This window comes from Cucumis melo, chromosome 4 (genome assembly GCF_025177605.1).
Source record: "Cucumis melo cultivar AY chromosome 4, USDA_Cmelo_AY_1.0, whole genome shotgun sequence".
Taxonomy (NCBI): Eukaryota; Viridiplantae; Streptophyta; class Magnoliopsida; order Cucurbitales; family Cucurbitaceae; genus Cucumis; species Cucumis melo.
The window spans coordinates 18,955,651-18,972,712 of NC_066860.1; the positions used below are offsets into that span (position 1 = coordinate 18,955,651).

General features: G+C 34.5%; 3 protein-coding genes across 8 annotated transcripts; 2 read left to right on the forward strand and 1 right to left on the reverse strand.

The window, feature by feature from the left end:
* The first annotated feature begins 2,004 nt into the window (after nucleotides 1-2,004).
* Nucleotides 2,005-3,657, forward strand: LOC103501976 (mitogen-activated protein kinase kinase 5-like). Its single transcript, XM_008465762.3, has one exon. The coding sequence runs from the start codon at nucleotides 2,282-2,284 to the stop codon at nucleotides 3,386-3,388; it is 1,107 nt and encodes a 368-aa protein (XP_008463984.1). The 5' UTR covers nucleotides 2,005-2,281; the 3' UTR covers nucleotides 3,389-3,657.
* A 1,044-nt stretch (nucleotides 3,658-4,701) lies between these two features.
* Nucleotides 4,702-10,492, forward strand: LOC103501973 (vacuolar cation/proton exchanger 3-like). 4 transcript variants are annotated; one of them, XM_008465758.3, is made up of 12 exons: nucleotides 4,702-5,092; nucleotides 5,249-5,571; nucleotides 5,894-5,961; nucleotides 6,049-6,077; nucleotides 6,181-6,377; nucleotides 6,482-6,694; nucleotides 7,399-7,518; nucleotides 8,053-8,169; nucleotides 8,269-8,322; nucleotides 9,582-9,698; nucleotides 9,891-9,984; nucleotides 10,190-10,492. In XM_008465758.3, exons 2-12 carry the CDS (start codon nucleotides 5,305-5,307, stop codon nucleotides 10,198-10,200), a joined length of 1,287 nt encoding a protein of 428 aa, XP_008463980.1. In that variant the 5' UTR covers nucleotides 4,702-5,092; nucleotides 5,249-5,304; the 3' UTR covers nucleotides 10,201-10,492. The 4 variants fall into 4 exon arrangements, with proteins under 4 accessions (XP_008463980.1, XP_008463981.1, XP_050939773.1 ...); XM_008465759.3 differs by having other exon boundaries at nucleotides 5,262-5,571; XM_008465757.2 differs by having other exon boundaries at nucleotides 4,703-5,092; nucleotides 5,305-5,571.
* A 981-nt stretch (nucleotides 10,493-11,473) lies between these two features.
* LOC103501974 (triacylglycerol lipase OBL1) lies at nucleotides 11,474-14,666 on the reverse strand. Of its 3 annotated transcripts, none has more exons than XM_008465760.3 (6): nucleotides 14,198-14,666; nucleotides 13,751-14,115; nucleotides 13,199-13,443; nucleotides 13,046-13,079; nucleotides 12,160-12,902; nucleotides 11,474-11,964 (listed from the first exon to the last, which is right to left on the reverse strand). In XM_008465760.3, the coding sequence occupies exons 2-6, from the start codon at nucleotides 14,073-14,075 to the stop codon at nucleotides 11,719-11,721; spliced, it is 1,593 nt and encodes a 530-aa protein (XP_008463982.2). In that variant the 5' UTR covers nucleotides 14,076-14,115; nucleotides 14,198-14,666; the 3' UTR covers nucleotides 11,474-11,718. The 3 variants fall into 3 exon arrangements, with proteins under 3 accessions (XP_008463982.2, XP_050939772.1, XP_008463983.2); XM_051083815.1 differs by having other exon boundaries at nucleotides 13,751-14,037; nucleotides 14,198-14,646; XM_008465761.3 differs by having other exon boundaries at nucleotides 12,160-12,797; nucleotides 14,198-14,645.
* Nucleotides 14,667-17,062: the final 2,396 nt, after the last annotated feature.

The following is a 17,062-nucleotide window of genomic DNA, read 5'->3' on the forward strand; positions in this document are numbered from 1 at the left end:
TCAAAGGAGCTTTAATCTTTGAGGGTGTTCTTGAAGTTGGAGACTTCGAAGAAAGCTTGTATCTTCAAAGGAGCTTCAATCTTCGAGGGTGTTCTTAAAGTTGGAGTCTTGGAAGAAAGTTTGTATTTTCAAAGAAGCTTCAATCTTTGAGGGTGTTCTTGAAGTTCGAGTCTTCGAAGAAAGCTTGTATCTTCAAAGGAGCTTCAATCTTCAAGGGTGTTCTTGAAGTTTGAGTCTTGAAAGAAAGCTTGTATCTTCAAAGGAGCTTTAATCTTCGAGGGTGTTCTTGAAGTTGGAGTCTTGGAAGAAAGTTTGTATCTTCAAAGGAGCTTCAATCTTCGAGGGTGTTCTCGAAGTTGTAGTCTTGAAAGAAAGTTTGTATCTTTAAAGAAGCTTCAATCTTTGAGGGTGTTCTTGAAGTTGGAGCCTTCGAAGAAAGCTTGTATCTTCAAATGATCTTCAATCTTCGAGGGTGTTCTTGAAGTTGGAGTCTTGGAAGAAAGTTTGTATCTTCAAAGAAGCTTCAATCTTCATTGGTCGGAGTTTAGATCTTCAAGGTTAGTTGACTTCAGGAGTTGAGGAGGTTTCTATCTCTTGGGAGAATTTTGAATAGAACTCTTTTATTTATAGAGTTTCCTGGTGGGCTTTCATGGACTTGAGCCTGGTTTGGTCCATGGACCATACCCATGGGCTCAATCACATGGATTTTGGGTCATATTTTATTTTGAACTAAATTAACCTTATTTTTAGGCTCAATTGAATTAAGCTTATTTTTTTTGGCTCAATTGAATTTTAACAGAAGTAAATAATATTTAATTGAACCAAAATAATTAATTTGATCCAATTGCCTTAATCCCAAATACAATTATATACAACTATTTTAGTAAATGATGTGGCAATTTGTGATTGGTTCCAAAATTTCTTATCCAATATATATATATATATATTTCTATTTTATTATTTATTTAATAAAAATAAAAAAACAATTAGGTTAAGACTATTTTTGCTCGTGCTTTCCTTTCCTCCGCTTCTCTTCCTGGCGTCGTTCGTCATCTCCTCCCTCTTTGTTGTTCGTCTTCTCAGATCTCCTCTGTTCGTGCCATTCAAAGACGTGAACAAAAGTTTCTGAAAACGGAAGAATAATAGATGCTTGTCATGGAGGGAAGTTACATTGAATTTTAAGAGGGAGATATATAGAGAAAGAAGAAAATCAATAAAGAAATCATAAAATAGAATGGAAAATAGATCTGAATAAAGCAAAACAAAGATAATAACAAATCCAAATGTATATTAAAAGTTGAAATAAAAAAGTATTAAATATAAGATTATATGGTTGAAGTAGGTAATACCCTAAAATAGTAAAGATTTTTTACCTCATATCCTATATTTTGGGCATACATCACCATTTCTGTTTGGTATTTGACCTAAGGGATTCCCAAAGAATCTAAGTGGGAAGGTTAGGGTGATCCATTTTAGATCCAAACGAGAAAAGGCTTTAGGAGCTTGGGCTTGGGCTTGAGAAAATGGGGTTTGGTGGGTTTGAACAAACAAACAGACAAGGGGAGGGTATAATTGTATGATACAGTGACAGAGATGTAAAAAAAAAAAGAAAAAAAAGGAAAAAAGTGCACCGAAACGAGGGAGAGAGATATAATGAATGATATATGATATACGTAGAGAATGGTGCGAAAGAACACGCTCCCATTCTGAAATTATGGAGTGTTTCCAATAGTTATTAAACCCAATTGGTCCGTGTTCTACACTCCCCTTCCACTCGCGTCACCCCTCCCTTCCCTCTTCCTCCATAATATCTATATGATTCCCTCTTTTGATTTCGACCTCTCCCTCGATCTAATATATTCATTTTCTTTTTTATTTTTATTCTATTAACCCCAACACACACACACATACACAAATAATAATAATAATAATAAAAAAAAAAAAAAAAAAAAAAAAAGCATAGAAAATAATACTTACATACATATTACACAACACTTTCTTCCCTTCCTCCGTTTCATTTTGTAGAAAGAAAAAGAAAAAGAAAAAGAAAAAGAGGAAAAGAAAAAAAAAAAAGTTAATTTGGTTTCCCTCATTTTTCTTCCCCCTCCTTTCCCCTCTTCCAAGAACTTTCTCTTTTTAATCCCTCCCACTATAATCAATCAATCTCTTCTTCTTCTTCTTCTTCCTCCGATCCATTCTCTCAATCTTTATTCTTCAATTTTCTTTCTGCGTTTTCATTTTTATTCCATTTTTCGATTCCTCTTCTTCTTCGTCAGTGCCGATGAGACCTTTCCAGCCGCCTCCAGGTACAAATCCTCCCACCGATCGTACTCGTCGCCGTCCCCATCTAAATCTCCATCTTCCTCAACGGGACAACACATCTTTGGCTGTTCCTCTTCCTTTGCCTCCAACCTCCTCCAACTCTGCGCCTCCTCCTTCCACCAGTCAACTCCACAACGCCAATCGCCCCCCTGACCCTCATCCTCACCAACGTCAACCTTTCACCCTTTCTGAGTTTGAGCGTGTCAGCCGAATCGGAAGCGGATGTGGAGGTACCGTTTACAAAGTCGTTCACCGTCCCACCGGTCGTGTTTATGCTCTCAAGGTCATTTACGGAAACCACGAAGATGCGGTTAGGCTTCAGATGTGCCGTGAGGTCGAGATCCTTCGTGACGTTGACAATCCCTATGTTGTTAAGTGCCATGATATGTTTGATCATAACGGTGAAATCCAGGTTCTTCTTGAGTATATGGATCGGGGTTCTTTGGAAGGAACACACATCCCTCAAGAACATCAACTCTCTGATTTGGCTCGCCAGATTCTTAGCGGTCTTGCTTATCTTCATAGCCGACGTATCGTTCATCGCGATATCAAACCGTCCAATCTTCTCATCAATTCTCGAAGGCAGGTTAAGATCGCTGATTTTGGCGTCGGTCGAATCTTGGAACAGACTATGGACCCTTGTAATTCCTCGGTTGGGACTATTGCGTATATGAGCCCTGAGAGAATCAATTCCGATCTAAATCAGGGTCAGTACAATGGTTATGCAGGGGATATTTGGAGCTTTGGGGTTAGCATATTGGAATTCTATCTGGGTCGCTTTCCTCTTGCTGTTGAGAGGCCTGGGGATTGGGCTAGCTTGATGTGTGCTATATGTATGGCTCAGCCACCAGAGGCCCCGGCCACTGCTTCACCGGAGTTCCGCCACTTTATTGCTTGTTGTTTGCAAAGAGAAGCTCGGAAGAGATGGACTGCAGCTGCATTACTGGAGCATGCGTTCATAACAAGGAAAAATGGAGCAAGTCAGTTCCAGAATAAGCAAGCTCATCATCAGAATCTTCGTCAACTATTACCTCCTCCGCCTCTTCATCCTTCCAGCCTTTCTTGAGACAACAAGACAGTCTTTTAATATTTTTCTCATTTTGTTTCTTTTTCTTTTTTCCTTGAATTACTCTGTCTTCCTGAGAAGCATGACGACCGCCATTATTGTCCTGTAATTTTTCTGGAATAGCCCAAGGGAATGGTAAATTATTTGCTGTTTAGAATCAGTAAATCAATCTGTTTTTCACGACATTTTTCAGAACAAACAATGCAAAAATTCTGTAATCTTTTGCCGGTGGCTGAAATATCAATCAAGCTAAATCAAATTCGTTTTAACTTTCCTTAACTCTAGCTTGTTAGATTAGATTATGTTTTTCTTTTGAATATATGACTCTTGGTGCTCTCTTTTCTTGTCATTCTTACCAAAGTTGGGTCATATTTGTGGCCTCTTCAATCATTTGTATGTCTGTGAAATCAAATAGCATATAATAGCTCTATAGCAATGGCCTCACTTTGTTAGGACCCGAGAGTTTAATGATTGGGGTTGTTCTGTTCTGTTTAAATATATGATCTCCTCTGCAATGCCCTTTGCTCTTTTTCTGGTATTCAATTCAAAGGTGATAAATGGCAGATGAGGGAACTTCATGGAATTGATAATCATATCATATTTTATCGTCATTGTTGGGGGGGGGGGGGGGGGGGAGGGGTTGAATCCGCCCATCATGAAAAGCATTTTGACTTGAAATTGACCTTTTATGATGACAAAAATCTCATCTAAACACGAGACTCTTTATTGTTGAAAAACTTCCTTGAGTTTACCTTACGCTTAAAGCCAGTTCAACCGTCACTAAAATCACGCACTTTGAATGGATCAAGATAAGAAGAAATAGCTTTGGAGGAGAAGGTCTAGACTTCTTGTTTGCATTTTCCACAATCCCCTTTTCTTCCACATGTTATTGAAGTCGAACTTGCAATTTTACACAAGAGATGGAGAATGAGAGAGGCTTAAAAGACTTAAAACTTTGTGCTTTTTAGGCCAAACCCATTTTAATTCCTAAGTTGAAAACGCAATGGTGGACTTTTTTTCTCAGCTGGTCCTCTATTCACAACAAGAGGTTCTTCATTTTTCCCTTCTGCTAAGTACCCACCAAAGAAATACATCAGTTATTCTTTTCAAACTTATTAAAGTCAAATCTTTAACTGAAAAGAAGATTAAAAACTGAATCTAACCCCATCCAAGAAGAGGTGTTTTTCAAACTTGTAATGGGATTTTGTTTGAACTTGAAGAAGTTTACGTCTAATTATTCTGTTTTTATTATTACTTTTTAAAAATACATACTTTATGTAATGTAATGTAATAAATAAACAAGTCAAAATTAAATGGGGAAGACGCAAGAGGACGATATTTCGCAGAAGCTTCCTAGCTGCTGTTGAGTTTCGCTATATTGCCTTCCCCTTCCTATCAGCCACCCAACTCGACTTCTTCTTCGCTTGATCTATAATTTTGGTGAAGTCGAAAATCTTATTTCGAAGAACTTTCCTTCTGGCTGGCCTTTGCCGGCTGTGTTGGCCAGAGATTTTATTTTTAAGCAACTGAAATTACCTATACGATCCAAATTAGTGGGACCCGATTGCTTCTTGTCTTATTTTCTCCCCTTCTTGCGTTTGAGGGTTGGAATCTCAGCTCGATTTGGGGAGTTCTTGATCATTCTCCAGCTGAGATTCGACCTGGATATCCTCGTTGCGTCAGTTCAAGTTCATCTCCAATCTGGTAAATACCCTCTTGCTCTTTTTCTTGTTTGGGTAAATAAATCTCGTTTTAATCTCGACTCGATCTGATTTCTTCTTTTTGTTAAGTTAATAATGCTTTGGATTTGACTTGTGGAAGATGAAGTAGCTGATGAGTTGTATATGTAAATCAACCCAGATTTGTATTTTAGTGTAGTGGAAAGGTTTAATTGATCGAGATAGCTGTGGTTGTAGATGGGATCAACAGAGGAGAAAACAAATTACTTATCAGATGAAGAGATTCCATTGAAGTCATCACCAGTTGCGAAGAACGTATTGCATAGTTTTGATTGTGAGACGGCTGCTGTGCGTTCTTCCCCTGATACAAGATGGTGGAAGACTAACAACATTCGTATTAGACCTCTTAGAAGTGCTTATATTGTGTTGGTTAGAGCAAAGATCAACGTGTTACTACCTTTTGGTCCTTTGGCAATTCTGCTACATTACTTAACGGGAAAGCATGTAAGAGCTACTCCTCTTCATAATTTTACTGGTTGATTTTCTGCAATTGTAAATGACATGATTGGATTTGAGAAGAAAGAAATGGTGAAAGAGTTGTATTGGGTAACTTTTTCATGGAACAGAAGCTCCTAGACTATCAAAGATAGTTTCTTATTATTTGATTCAATGAAGATATGGTCTATGACCATCTTCTATTGATCTGTTAATATCATTTTGGATATTCAAACATTCTGCTTTTGAGATCGTTTTGCTGGTTAGTACTTTGGCTTGTATGATTTGTCTCATGGTTCATAATTCCTTGATAGTCAGTTTTATATGTCAGGGATGGGTCTTTTTTTTCACTTTACTTGGAATTACACCCTTGGCGGAACGTCTTGGTTATGCAACTGAGTAAGATTTGGTTTCCCATATTCTATGTTTAAGATTTCATATTATTCCATTTGTGCTACACTTAACTTTCAAAAATATTTGTGACAGGCAGCTTGCTTTCTACACTGGACCAACAGGTTTGAGTGCTACCTGATCCAAAGAACATGGCTTGTTTTGATCATTTAATGGTGGCTGTTTGGTTAGTTTCCTTAATAACTCAAATGCCAATGGTCTCTGCAGTTGGTGGTCTTTTGAATGCAACATTTGGAAATGCAACTGAAATGATCATATCGATATATGCGTTAAAGAGTGGGATGATTAGGGTTGTTCAACAGTCATTGCTGGGGTCAATCTTGTCAAATATGCTCCTTGTGCTTGGTTGCGCTTTCTTCACTGGTGGAATTATTCATCATAAGAAGGTGCAGGTTTTCAATAAGGTACAAGGTTTCGTTCTCATGGCACTATGGTTTACCTCTATTTTGGAGATATTTTACTTGCATTTTATTGGTTTACATTAAGATATATGACTATTTTGCAACAGGGTGCTGCTGTTGTGAATTCAGGATTGTTATTGATGGCTGTAATGGGAACGACTTTTCCGGCTGTGCTTCATTTCACACACACAGAACTTCATTCGGGAGAGTCAGCATTATCTCTTTCAAGATTTAGCAGTTGTATAATGTTAATTGCATATGCAAGCTACCTTTTCTTTCAACTAAAAAGTCAGCATAATCTCTATGGTCCTCTTGACGAGGTGAGTCTCTTTGGATCTATGTTTGGATCTTGCTTTTAATTGTTGTTTTTAGTTAAAAAAGCAATAGTTCTTCACTTGGCTTCTTTTATCCATAACATACTATAATATGTTCCAACTATTAGGGCGAATTAGGAATCAGGATTTGCAACATCTATTAGAGGCGAGCTTGAAACGATGGCTTGAAAATTCTTTATTTTATTTTTTTCAAGAAGAAATAAAAAAGAAAACTAGTACCATCAATAATAAATGCTAATGTGACCGTAGCATAATTATCATACATAACCTCAATCACATAGTTGTTTTACATATGATAACTTTAATTGGACTTGTGGGGAATGCATCCTTGAAGAATGGAAACTTAACAAACGAGTCACAAATCAATTGGTTTAGCTTTTCAAGTGTTTAATTTTAAAAATAATTCATAGTGCAGGCAACACTCAAAATGACTTTTGGAACTTTCAAACTTTATTTTAAACAGGTTTTTATCAAAAAGGTTTAAATGGAAACGAGTTTTTGATACACTTTTTTCTCTAGTCAATTCAAATATGTCTTTAGGGGCACTTTTTATTTGTTAAGTAGTCCCACGCTTAAAAAATGCATAATCAAGGAAATGATCAACAGTTTTTTTTTCCACTCCAGAACTCCATTTTAAGCAGATGTGCATTTAATTCTAATGGTTTTAGCCTCTTTTTATATTTTTTTAGGAAGTTGATGGAGAAGTTGAGGACGATTCTGAGATTTTTGCTTGGGAAGCAATTGGATGGCTTGCCATCTTGACTGTATGGGTATCTATTTTATCTGGATACCTTGTTGATGCTATCCAGGTAAATTTTATTCTAATTGCTTTTAAATTATTAACTACAATTATTGGCATTCTATTATTGTTTGCTTTGCTTGTCCATCCGTTGGCTGACTCTGATACTTTTTCTTGGTAGCTCAATGCTTTTTTTTTTGTTCTTGATAGCTCGCTCAATGCTTTTTTTTTTTTTTAAGTGAAATTTATAAACTTTTTCCTTTTCTAGAAGGATTACAGTAAAGAAGATACGGAAGAACAAAAGGTGTTTTTTCAAAATATCAAATATTAGTTAATTGAAATATGTAATCAAAATTTGATCCATATAAAGCAGTTGTCATAAACCATATCCAAAGATTCATTTTACAAGCTTCGTTCACACTTGATGTGTTGATGTGGTGCTAGACGAGGTTTCATGTTTTTTTTTACCAAGACTTTTTGTAACTATTCTTTAGGTAGTAATGATTTTAATCATCTTCTCTCTCTCTATCTTTATCCTTACTAGTTGCCCAATGAGGGTAACATATCCTTGTAAATTTAAGTAGTTTGTGGATATTTTTCTCAGGGAGCATCTGAATCATTAAATTTGCCAGTGGCATTTATTAGTGTAATTTTGTTGCCAATTGTTGGAAATGCTGCTGAACATGCAAGTGCAATCATGTTTGCCATGAAGGATAAGCTTGTGAGCACTTTCTGGATTTATTTAATTTTATTATTATTATTTTCTTCCAATCACAATCATCTCTTTTGTTTGGTTTGATTGACCTAAAAGTTATTGTAGGACATCACTCTTGGAGTTGCTATTGGATCATCTACACAAATATCCATGTTTGTGGTATGTGCTGTGGATTATGTTTTAGGCTCCATTTGATGCCACTCTCGTTCTTCGTTTTTTCTTTCTTGATTCTTTTTCCTTTTTACTTCAAAAAATCAGAATCAGAAATGTTTTTATAGTAAAATTCATAACATATAATATAATATATTATATAGCATGCATTAAAACAAATATAAATTTTTAAAAAGACTTCATGGTATGGAATATAATTTCACCAAAGCAAAATAATAATAATTGAAACTTTCTTCAACTAAAGTTCAATATTGATTTGACAGGTTATCCCACATCTTAGATAATGTTGTCTTACCTTACCTGAGTTAGTTCTATTAGAATAATTTATAATTTTACTTCTATCTCTTTCCTTTCAAAATTATGTTTTTCATGACTCAATTATATACACAAATAAAATCTAAAAAAAGAGAAAAATTACCTTTTTTTTTTTGTTTTTCAAATATAGAAAAAATTGACATTATTTATTTCATAGATCAAAATCACTAAAAGATAAAATTTATTATACTTGATTCTTGTATGAAGGTAAATATGTTGTCAAATGTTCTATTTTTTGACAAATTTTTTAGGTATTTTTCAAATACAACAAAATGAACCAAAATATAATAAAATTTCAGATTTATCGTTAATAGAATTTGAATTACTACATTTTGTAAATATTTTTATTGCATTTACGGTGATTTTCTCTTTTTGCTTTCCTCCTTTATTATTATTTTTTTAATATTTTGAAAAGTAATGGTAAACATGAAATATCTTTTTTATTTGTTTAATAAAAAAAATCAAAATCTTACGGAAATCAAGGGAAAATAATAGAGATATGAGAAAATAACCATAGTTGAAGGCTCTTAATGAAGAGAGAGAAAAAAATGATAAGGTTAGGGAGAAGAAAAAGGAGGAAGAAATAAAATAAAGGGAAAAGAACAAAGAAAAGGAAAAGAAAGTATTAAGAAAAAAAGTAAAAAAAAATGTGTTGGAAGAAAGGAGAGATAAACGTGGGGTACGTGTAACAAGAGAGAAAAAAAACCGGAACTCATTGTTTCTCAAATTTGACCCTTTTTCTTTGGAAAATGTGCACAAAAATAGTTATCATATAAGCTGCTCCTTAAAAAATGAGCAATGAAAACAAGAATGATAACATGTTCTAAATTTCTAATAACGGTTGATTTTAACCCTAGGTCTTAAAAACCTTGTGCTGGCTTGGAAATTGATTTTGTACTGGTAACTTGACTGTGTGTTATTGATGTGTGTAGATCCCGTTTTGCGTAGTAGTTGGATGGTGCATGGGAAAACCAATGGACTTAAACTTTAAACTCTTTGAAACAGCAACGTTGTTCATCACTGTGCTAGTAGTGGCTTTTATGTTGCAGGTGTGATATCTTCAATCTATCCTCTTGTAATTAAATTCATTTGCAATTTAATAGCTGTTCTTAGTACTATTACTTCGAATTTTTTGGTGCATTTCCATTAATGGGTTTTCATTTATATGCAAAGCACCATTCATAGTAGTAGAACGATTGATATCTTAGTTTTGTATAACTCGGCGTTGGTCAAATTTGCAGGAGGGGACATCAAATTATTTCAAAGGTCTAATGCTTATTCTATGTTATCTCATAGTGGCTGCCAGCTTTTTTGTACACGTTGACCCTAGTAATGGTGAGTAGTTACTTCTTGAATCCACGTACAAACTGGACTCATCCATCTCATTTTCTAAATTTACCGTATTCTTGGCACCATCTTTCTCGTTTCTCGTTTATCAAACACATGCCTTATGATTGCTTCTGGTTTATTGGTATGCTGTACACAGTAAACATTTGTTTGTTAATTCTGAGCTCATAATTATTTATGCATTGCTAATCAGATGATGATTAACACTTGGAGCACGTTTGGTCATGGAAATTTACTGCAAGCTGAACTTTTGCATTTGCATTGGTTCTGAAACCCCCACATTGCTTCAGTTCGTTGGAACCTGCAAACATTAGAGGACTAACACAAATGGTTTGTCTTTAAATGGTGTTTGGTTTCATTAGTTGAACTGTACTGTAATCTTTTTGTGGCTTGACAGTTGATCTTTTCTCTTCATTTGTCATCTTCCTCTTTAACTTTTTTATCATAAACTTGAGAGCTGTAATCTATATTCATTAATTGTAAGCTCTTTCTTTTATTGTTCCTCTTGGTTTTTCTTCCTAACCAACCGATTAAATTACTCATCACCACCGGATAGGAATATGAAAGAAGCTAGATAGTTAAAAGGAGAGCTAAACTACGTTTCATTACAAGGGTATGGGTTTTCTTTTTATAAGAAAAATCTATGGATATCCATCCCCACTTAGAACTAATCTTGGAAAGAGTCTAACATATGAGTTGAACACACTTGTGAGTTCTTTTTTTTTTCCTGCAAAGTAATGGAGAAATATTATGAAATGATTTATACCAAATTCTACTAAGGTCATGATGATGTATTGTCTGAATGCCATCTCTTAATTGAACGAACACATCTTGTCCCAAATAATTGTATAGTCCCCCCACCACCACCAAACCACCAACCATAATGTATCTCCATGGAATAATGTAATGAGGATAACACTCTGGAATCTTGGTAAATGATTAACAAACGATGCTGAGGCCTAATTTAGTACAAAGAGAATCATTTATGGAGAACGAGGGGGAGGTAGCAAGGGTAAGGCTTCTGAGCTGAATAAAGAATTGGTAGTATTTATTATTTAACTAAACAGCCCGAGTTTTCTAGAAAATGTACAAAATGGAGCAAGACTAGATTATCCATGGGGTGAGCGTTCTCTAGAAAAGTGGGATGCAAAAGATGGAAAGAAAAAATGTCCCACACACTCGGAACAAAATCTACGGTGGAAGATGTTTCTGTGTAGGATCTTTAACATCCATAACTTTTTAGCTTAGCTAAATAGAATATATTCTAATGAAACAATCACAATCAACTAAGGGAGAGTGCCACCAATATTTATATTTATATAACCCGAAATCTTATCTAATCCAATCCCACTTAACTATTGATTGCAAAGAAAGTTGTTCTTTTTTTTCTTTTTTAAGGACACAATCTTTTGTCTTCAACTGAGTCAGTCTACAGTTTGTCTTCTCGACTTGGCAATATATATGAAAGACAAGAAGATTTGGTAATCAAGATTAGTATTGTTCTTTCAACTACAGTAACACAGGGTAGGTAATTAGGAATAAGACAACCTCTAGAATAACATTCTTTCCACTATATATTGACAAACAATTATCCTACTTATAAAACGTGTCTGGGTCAGAAACTGCTAACCTTAAAACATCCCTAATTGGAAGAAGCTATAGCACGTGGAGGAACGGAATTAGCTTGCCCTTGCCTTGCCAAGTGAACAATCGTTGGAATCTTCAAAGGGATTGGCTCTTCTTTCCAAGCCTCACAGAATCAATATAATTTGTGAGGCAATGAGCAGAAATACCAGGAAATGCCAGTCCTATCACCCTTACCAATATGCAAAACCATCCCTCCTTGTACTCAGGTCCATGTGTGTAGCCCATCAGCAAGCTTCTGAGCAGCTCCCACAAAGCATTGAGATATTCTGGTATCAGGTATCTAATCCCGAGGAAATTCTTGTTCGGTTCCTCATCTACTTTCTTCATTATGCAAATAGAAAAAACAAATTTATAGAATAAGAACCACAAATTGGGTCAAAGTATCAAAAAACGGAACTAATAGAACATCATACAACTATATTCTTAATGAGAGAAGTTTATTCATAATATGGTTCAGATTCATAATTAAAAAGTCTAGCTTATCCACACGACACAGGAGTTGGACAATGTACATACATGTTCAATGAATAGGCTGTCGTAGTATAGACAAACTCCAAAATGCTTAAATAAAAAAGCTTTATTGTCGTAAGGCAACCTTGGTACAATGTCATTGCAGTATACAACCCTGAAGTACCTTGGAATGGGATTTACCAAATAGGGCTCCATGAACTGCCCCAGTTGCTTGTTCCCGACCCTGGGCTGCCCAAATGTATATACACCCAATAGCCTACCCATTATTTCCATTTCCTTGTGCAGCACGAGAACTGTAGGGAATAATATTGCAAGTGCTCCGCCTAAACTATGACCAGTGACCACAAACTTTGCATTTCTATGCTCCATAAGTAATCTCCTGAGTTGAAGTTTCACCGTATAATATGCAGTCAACTGCTCCACTTCTGGTGTAACTTCATCAAAATGTTCAATGTTTTGATCAAGGTTTGAGATTGTTGATTTGGTATGCCCAAATGGACTTGTGCTACCATGGGAAACATCTGAAGCAATGGAGCTAATACTGGTTTTTGCCTGAAGGTGACCATTGAAGCTATTGGTGTCATTTCTGTTGCCCAAACCAAGAGCCTCTAAGAATCCTATGTGAATTTTCCCGACTTCTGGGATCTCGTACCAAGAGTAGTCAAAATCTGTGCTCCAGTCATCTGCATCAAAGGGTTCAGTGCCTCTGAAGCTGATCAATATCAAATTCGCGTCTTTAGGCTTATTACACAATATGAACACCTGAGTACAGTTGTCCTTTTGAAAATCTACCCAATTCCATCATGGTTAAGAGAAAAACAGAATTCGGTTATTAGGTTAATCAACCAATTGGCTAAAGAGTCAGCTCTAAATGAAACTAAATAAGAATTATTTATCACTAATATGATAAAGATGCGAGTTTTCTTCTTACCATTCCAGCAATTGTAGAAGCCCACAAAATGCATCTGCTTCATTATTAAAGATCAAAGTTAGAGATCCTATCACGTAACCTGAAGCTGACACAGAATGTCTTACTCTGAAATGACACATAAATAGAAGGCTGAGAAGCAATGAAATAACTTGCCTTCCAATAGCGAAGCACAATATTTTGAATGACCTTTTCGTTCTCGTAGGATAATTTTGAAGCCATGACGCAAAGGTCCACTAGATACCGATTGCCCATTTCAAGTCCTAAGCCTCTTTCTTCAGAAACAAAATCAGTAGTTCCTTTAAGCAGTTTTTCTTCATTTAATAGATCCATTCGCCCATCTAAAAGACCAACGGTGCTGATAAAAGTCTCAGTGCCCCTCCTTGGCACTACCACTTCTCCTGCTCATCCATCATGGCAGCAAATTCAGTGGTTTAAGAATAAGAACATTCAGAAAGTGCAGAGATTTCATGTATTAATTGGGAAAATTTAGCAAAAATAGTCAATAAACCCACATTGAAAAAATTTCACTTTCTCTTAAGATTTGATTGTCAATCTGTCATTAAACCACAAGGAAAAACTCTTTTAATAGGGAAAGCTTTTGTGGGCTAAAAGAACTTTTCAAACAATCAATGAATGCAACCTATTCTGTAAAATCTACATGTGATGAAAAAATTGCTTGAGATTTAAAAGCTTATGGTCCCGCACCGCGTACAATATTGCAGAGCAATCCTAGAAGATTGGCATTCATAGACAGAAGATTGAGAGTGAATTCCACCACATTGCCAGTCCACTCCAATGGTTTCCCCAAAATCGCTATAACTTTTCGAATCAGAACTGATACTACAATGATCCACCTGCTTCCCGAAACCTTCGCATCAAAAACACCCTCCTCTGAGCTCTCGAAAAATCTCCGTCCACCGTCGCCATCCGGCCAAACCCAGCACCGGAAAACGTCCCTGATTCCACCCTTCCCCGGCCGCACAACAAGGTATCTGAAATCATCACCATTTTTTAATTGGGTAGTAGCCATGTTTCTCAATGTCTTGTACAAGACACCCTTTGGTATGAATCTGAAGAAGACACCATTAGAATAAAAGCTAACAATTGGTATATATGGAGAGAAAGGAAAATGGAATGCAGTTATATGAGTACCTTAGCCCATTCTGGATTCCCAACTGAACATAACCAATCGATACGCGTATAATCCAACATACCCTCAAGTGTGAAGAAGACGCAAAATGGGATTAAACCCACAAAGCGTAAGTGTGAATGGGACGCTAATTTCAACATTCCCGCAAATGGGAAGGCTTATATTTGAGATTCAGTTCCTGCAGAGTTGGAAATGATGTAATATTGGAAGAACACATTGAAACAGTGGAAGCGAGAGGTGTATCCCAAGACCCAAATGGAAGTATATGGTTGTAGGTAGGAAATGCGTGGAAGTTTAAAAAAAATGGGAAAAAGTAAGAAAGAGAATGTGGGAATGGAGTTGGGGAGTTGGTGGTGTCGTAGCGTAGCGTAAAATGTATGGTAAAGAAACTGGAGCTGCTTGTGGCCGGTTTCGTGTCGTGGAAAGGATAATGCATTATCTCTAAGTATGGTGTGGCTGCCTGTGGCTGCTTACTTTTTCAAACCCCTACAAGTGAGGGACGTCTTATACTTTAAATTTCGCTTTAACCCTCTTTACGAATACAATAGAGATTTACTCTAAAATTAGGAATCCTATTTTTATTCTTCATCTTAATTAAACATCACCATTCATTTTATTCTCTTCTTTATTCTTCATTCTTTCTAACTTTACTTTTTTTACTACTAGCAAAAGACACGCATTGCATATATTTAGGTTGTGCTAAATTTAAAAGTACTAAATTTAAAACGTAATAGAATTAGATGTACATGAAATAAGTTACGATAATTAGATTAAAATATAAAAATTTAAGTGTAAGACTTGCATATAAAAATTTAAGTGTAAGACTTGCATATATAAATAAAGAATTTCTTTATAAACAATATTTTTTATACAATTTTAAGGTAACTTATTGTTACCTATTGCTTTGATCCAAATTTTTGTTGTCTTCTTGAAATTCCTTTCAATAATGCAACATAAAGTTGTCAATGAGAAAACACATTTTTTAGGAATATATATTTCAACATTAGGAATTGTTTGTTCTTGTGTTTTGTTAATTGTCATTGTAAAACATAAGTGAATGAGAAATTATTTTCTCTTGAACTTGAATGAATAGTCATTGTCCTTTAGTGGGCTTAATGGTATTCGTGGAAGAAAAACTTTTAATACTTTTGCTATTTCTCCAATTGCTATTTCAGCGTGTATAATATTTTTGCTAAATGATCGACATATCAATCTTGTCCCATTACACAATCCATTGGATGAATCCAAATTTCTCAATAACAATGTTGGTAAAAAAAATAATTAAGGAAATCTTATATATAGTAGAAAAAAATGTTACAAAAACTTTTTAACTTTTAAGTCTTTAAATTTGTATTGTTAATTAGAATTAATAAGATATTTAATTTGTAACTAATTTCTAAAATGTAAATGAAAAATCATTTGCATTCCAACTCTTCACATCCTATATTTTAATTCTACTAAAATTAAGTATAATTAATTAAAAAAGTAGTGGGTAAATGAAAAATCATTTGCATTCAACTTTTCAGATTGTATATACTTTAATTTTACTAAACTTAAGTAGAACTAATTAAAAAAAGTAGTGGGAGAAGTGTGTCTTTTATAATTATATATATTAAAATGAATTTACCATAAAACTAAATATTGATTTGGAACATAGAATTAAATTCAAGGGTATAGTGGAAAAAAAAGTTTCTCTACATTGAGAGTTTTATATATACTAGTAAACAACGTATGCGATGCACGTAAAAATCATACACGAAAACATTATAATTTTAATCTTGGAACAATCATTTTAATATTCTCCACATTCATCATCTTTTTCTCCTATGTCTCTTTGTTTTTTCATTGATCAGATGTTGAATTTGATTTCCTTGCACAATTCAAATTTCATTTCTTAACATCTTGAGCTTATACGTTGTAAACTTAACCATCCAATCTATATATATCCAAATAAAGTGGAAGATAGAAAGGTTGTTAGTTGTGTTTTAACATATAACATTATGTAATATCAGTTATGTTATGGAAGATGAAAAGTTACATTATGACCCTTTATGACATAGAACATTAACTAATATTAGTTATAGAAGATGAAAAGTTAACGAAGTGTAACTTACCAAAACCTTAAATCTATGTAAATGAGAAAGCTGCCACTAAATCAAAACTTAAAAAAAGTTCTAATGAAAGGGTAATAACATCCACCAAAATCATTTTTGTTACGAAATTATGAAACTATAAATGTGAAATCATAATTTTTTCAATCATTTTTGTAGGTAAAAAATTAAAAAAAAAAAGCTTTACTATTTCTTGTTTTACACATTTTATTACTTTTATGTATAGTTTATAAATTCCAACTATGCTTACATTGTTTTAACCAAAATCAAAGTATAAGTCACTCAACCATTTCATTAATAAAATAGCTTTAATAAAAAAAAATTAAATGAAGAAAAAAACATGAGTAAGATTCTCATGGTTACATTAAAAAAAGATTCTCAATATTACATAACTTAAACATAAAGAGCATAGACATTTGTACATTCAACCACGAAATTGATGGTTCAAGTTTTTCCAACTTCTGTTGTGTACTAAAAAGAAACCCGTAAATGAAGAAATATGCACAAACATACTTCTCTATACAAAAAAATAGGCAACAAAAAAGATTAGAAGAGAGTAGAAAAACATGATTTGATTTCTCATTCACCCTTAGCATTTTGTTGTGACTTGTGAACATGAATAAAAAAAATGGGGTGTTTATATTTAAAGATTTAAAAGGAGGAATTTAAAAGGTTGTAAGAGATATAAAAGAGTAAATATGAGATAAGGGAATGTGAATAGTTGGGAGATGAAAGATTAAGGAAGAGAGAGGAATA

Excerpts from the sequence above, each read along its gene's own strand:
- LOC103501976 (XM_008465762.3), top strand. The coding sequence starts at position 2,282 with ATGAGACCTTTCCAGCCGCCTCCAGGTACAAATCCTCCCACCGATCGT.
- LOC103501973 (XM_008465758.3), top strand. The coding sequence starts at position 5,305 with ATGGGATCAACAGAGGAGAAAACAAATTACTTATCAGATGAAGAGATT. Across the intron at positions 6,078-6,180 it reads TTTCTACACTGGACCAACAG|TTGGTGGTCTTTTGAATGCA; the intron begins GTTTGAGTGCTA and ends TGGTCTCTGCAG. Across the intron at positions 8,170-8,268 it reads TTGCCATGAAGGATAAGCTT|GACATCACTCTTGGAGTTGC; the intron begins GTGAGCACTTTC and ends AAGTTATTGTAG.
- LOC103501974 (XM_008465760.3), bottom strand. The coding sequence starts at position 14,075 with ATGGCTACTACCCAATTAAAAAATGGTGATGATTTCAGATACCTTGTT. Across the intron at positions 13,444-13,750 it reads GCTCTGCAATATTGTACGCG|GAGAAGTGGTAGTGCCAAGG; the intron begins GTGCGGGACCAT and ends ATGGATGAGCAG. Across the intron at positions 12,903-13,045 it reads CTTCTACAATTGCTGGAATG|ATTTTCAAAAGGACAACTGT; the intron begins GTAAGAAGAAAA and ends GGAATTGGGTAG.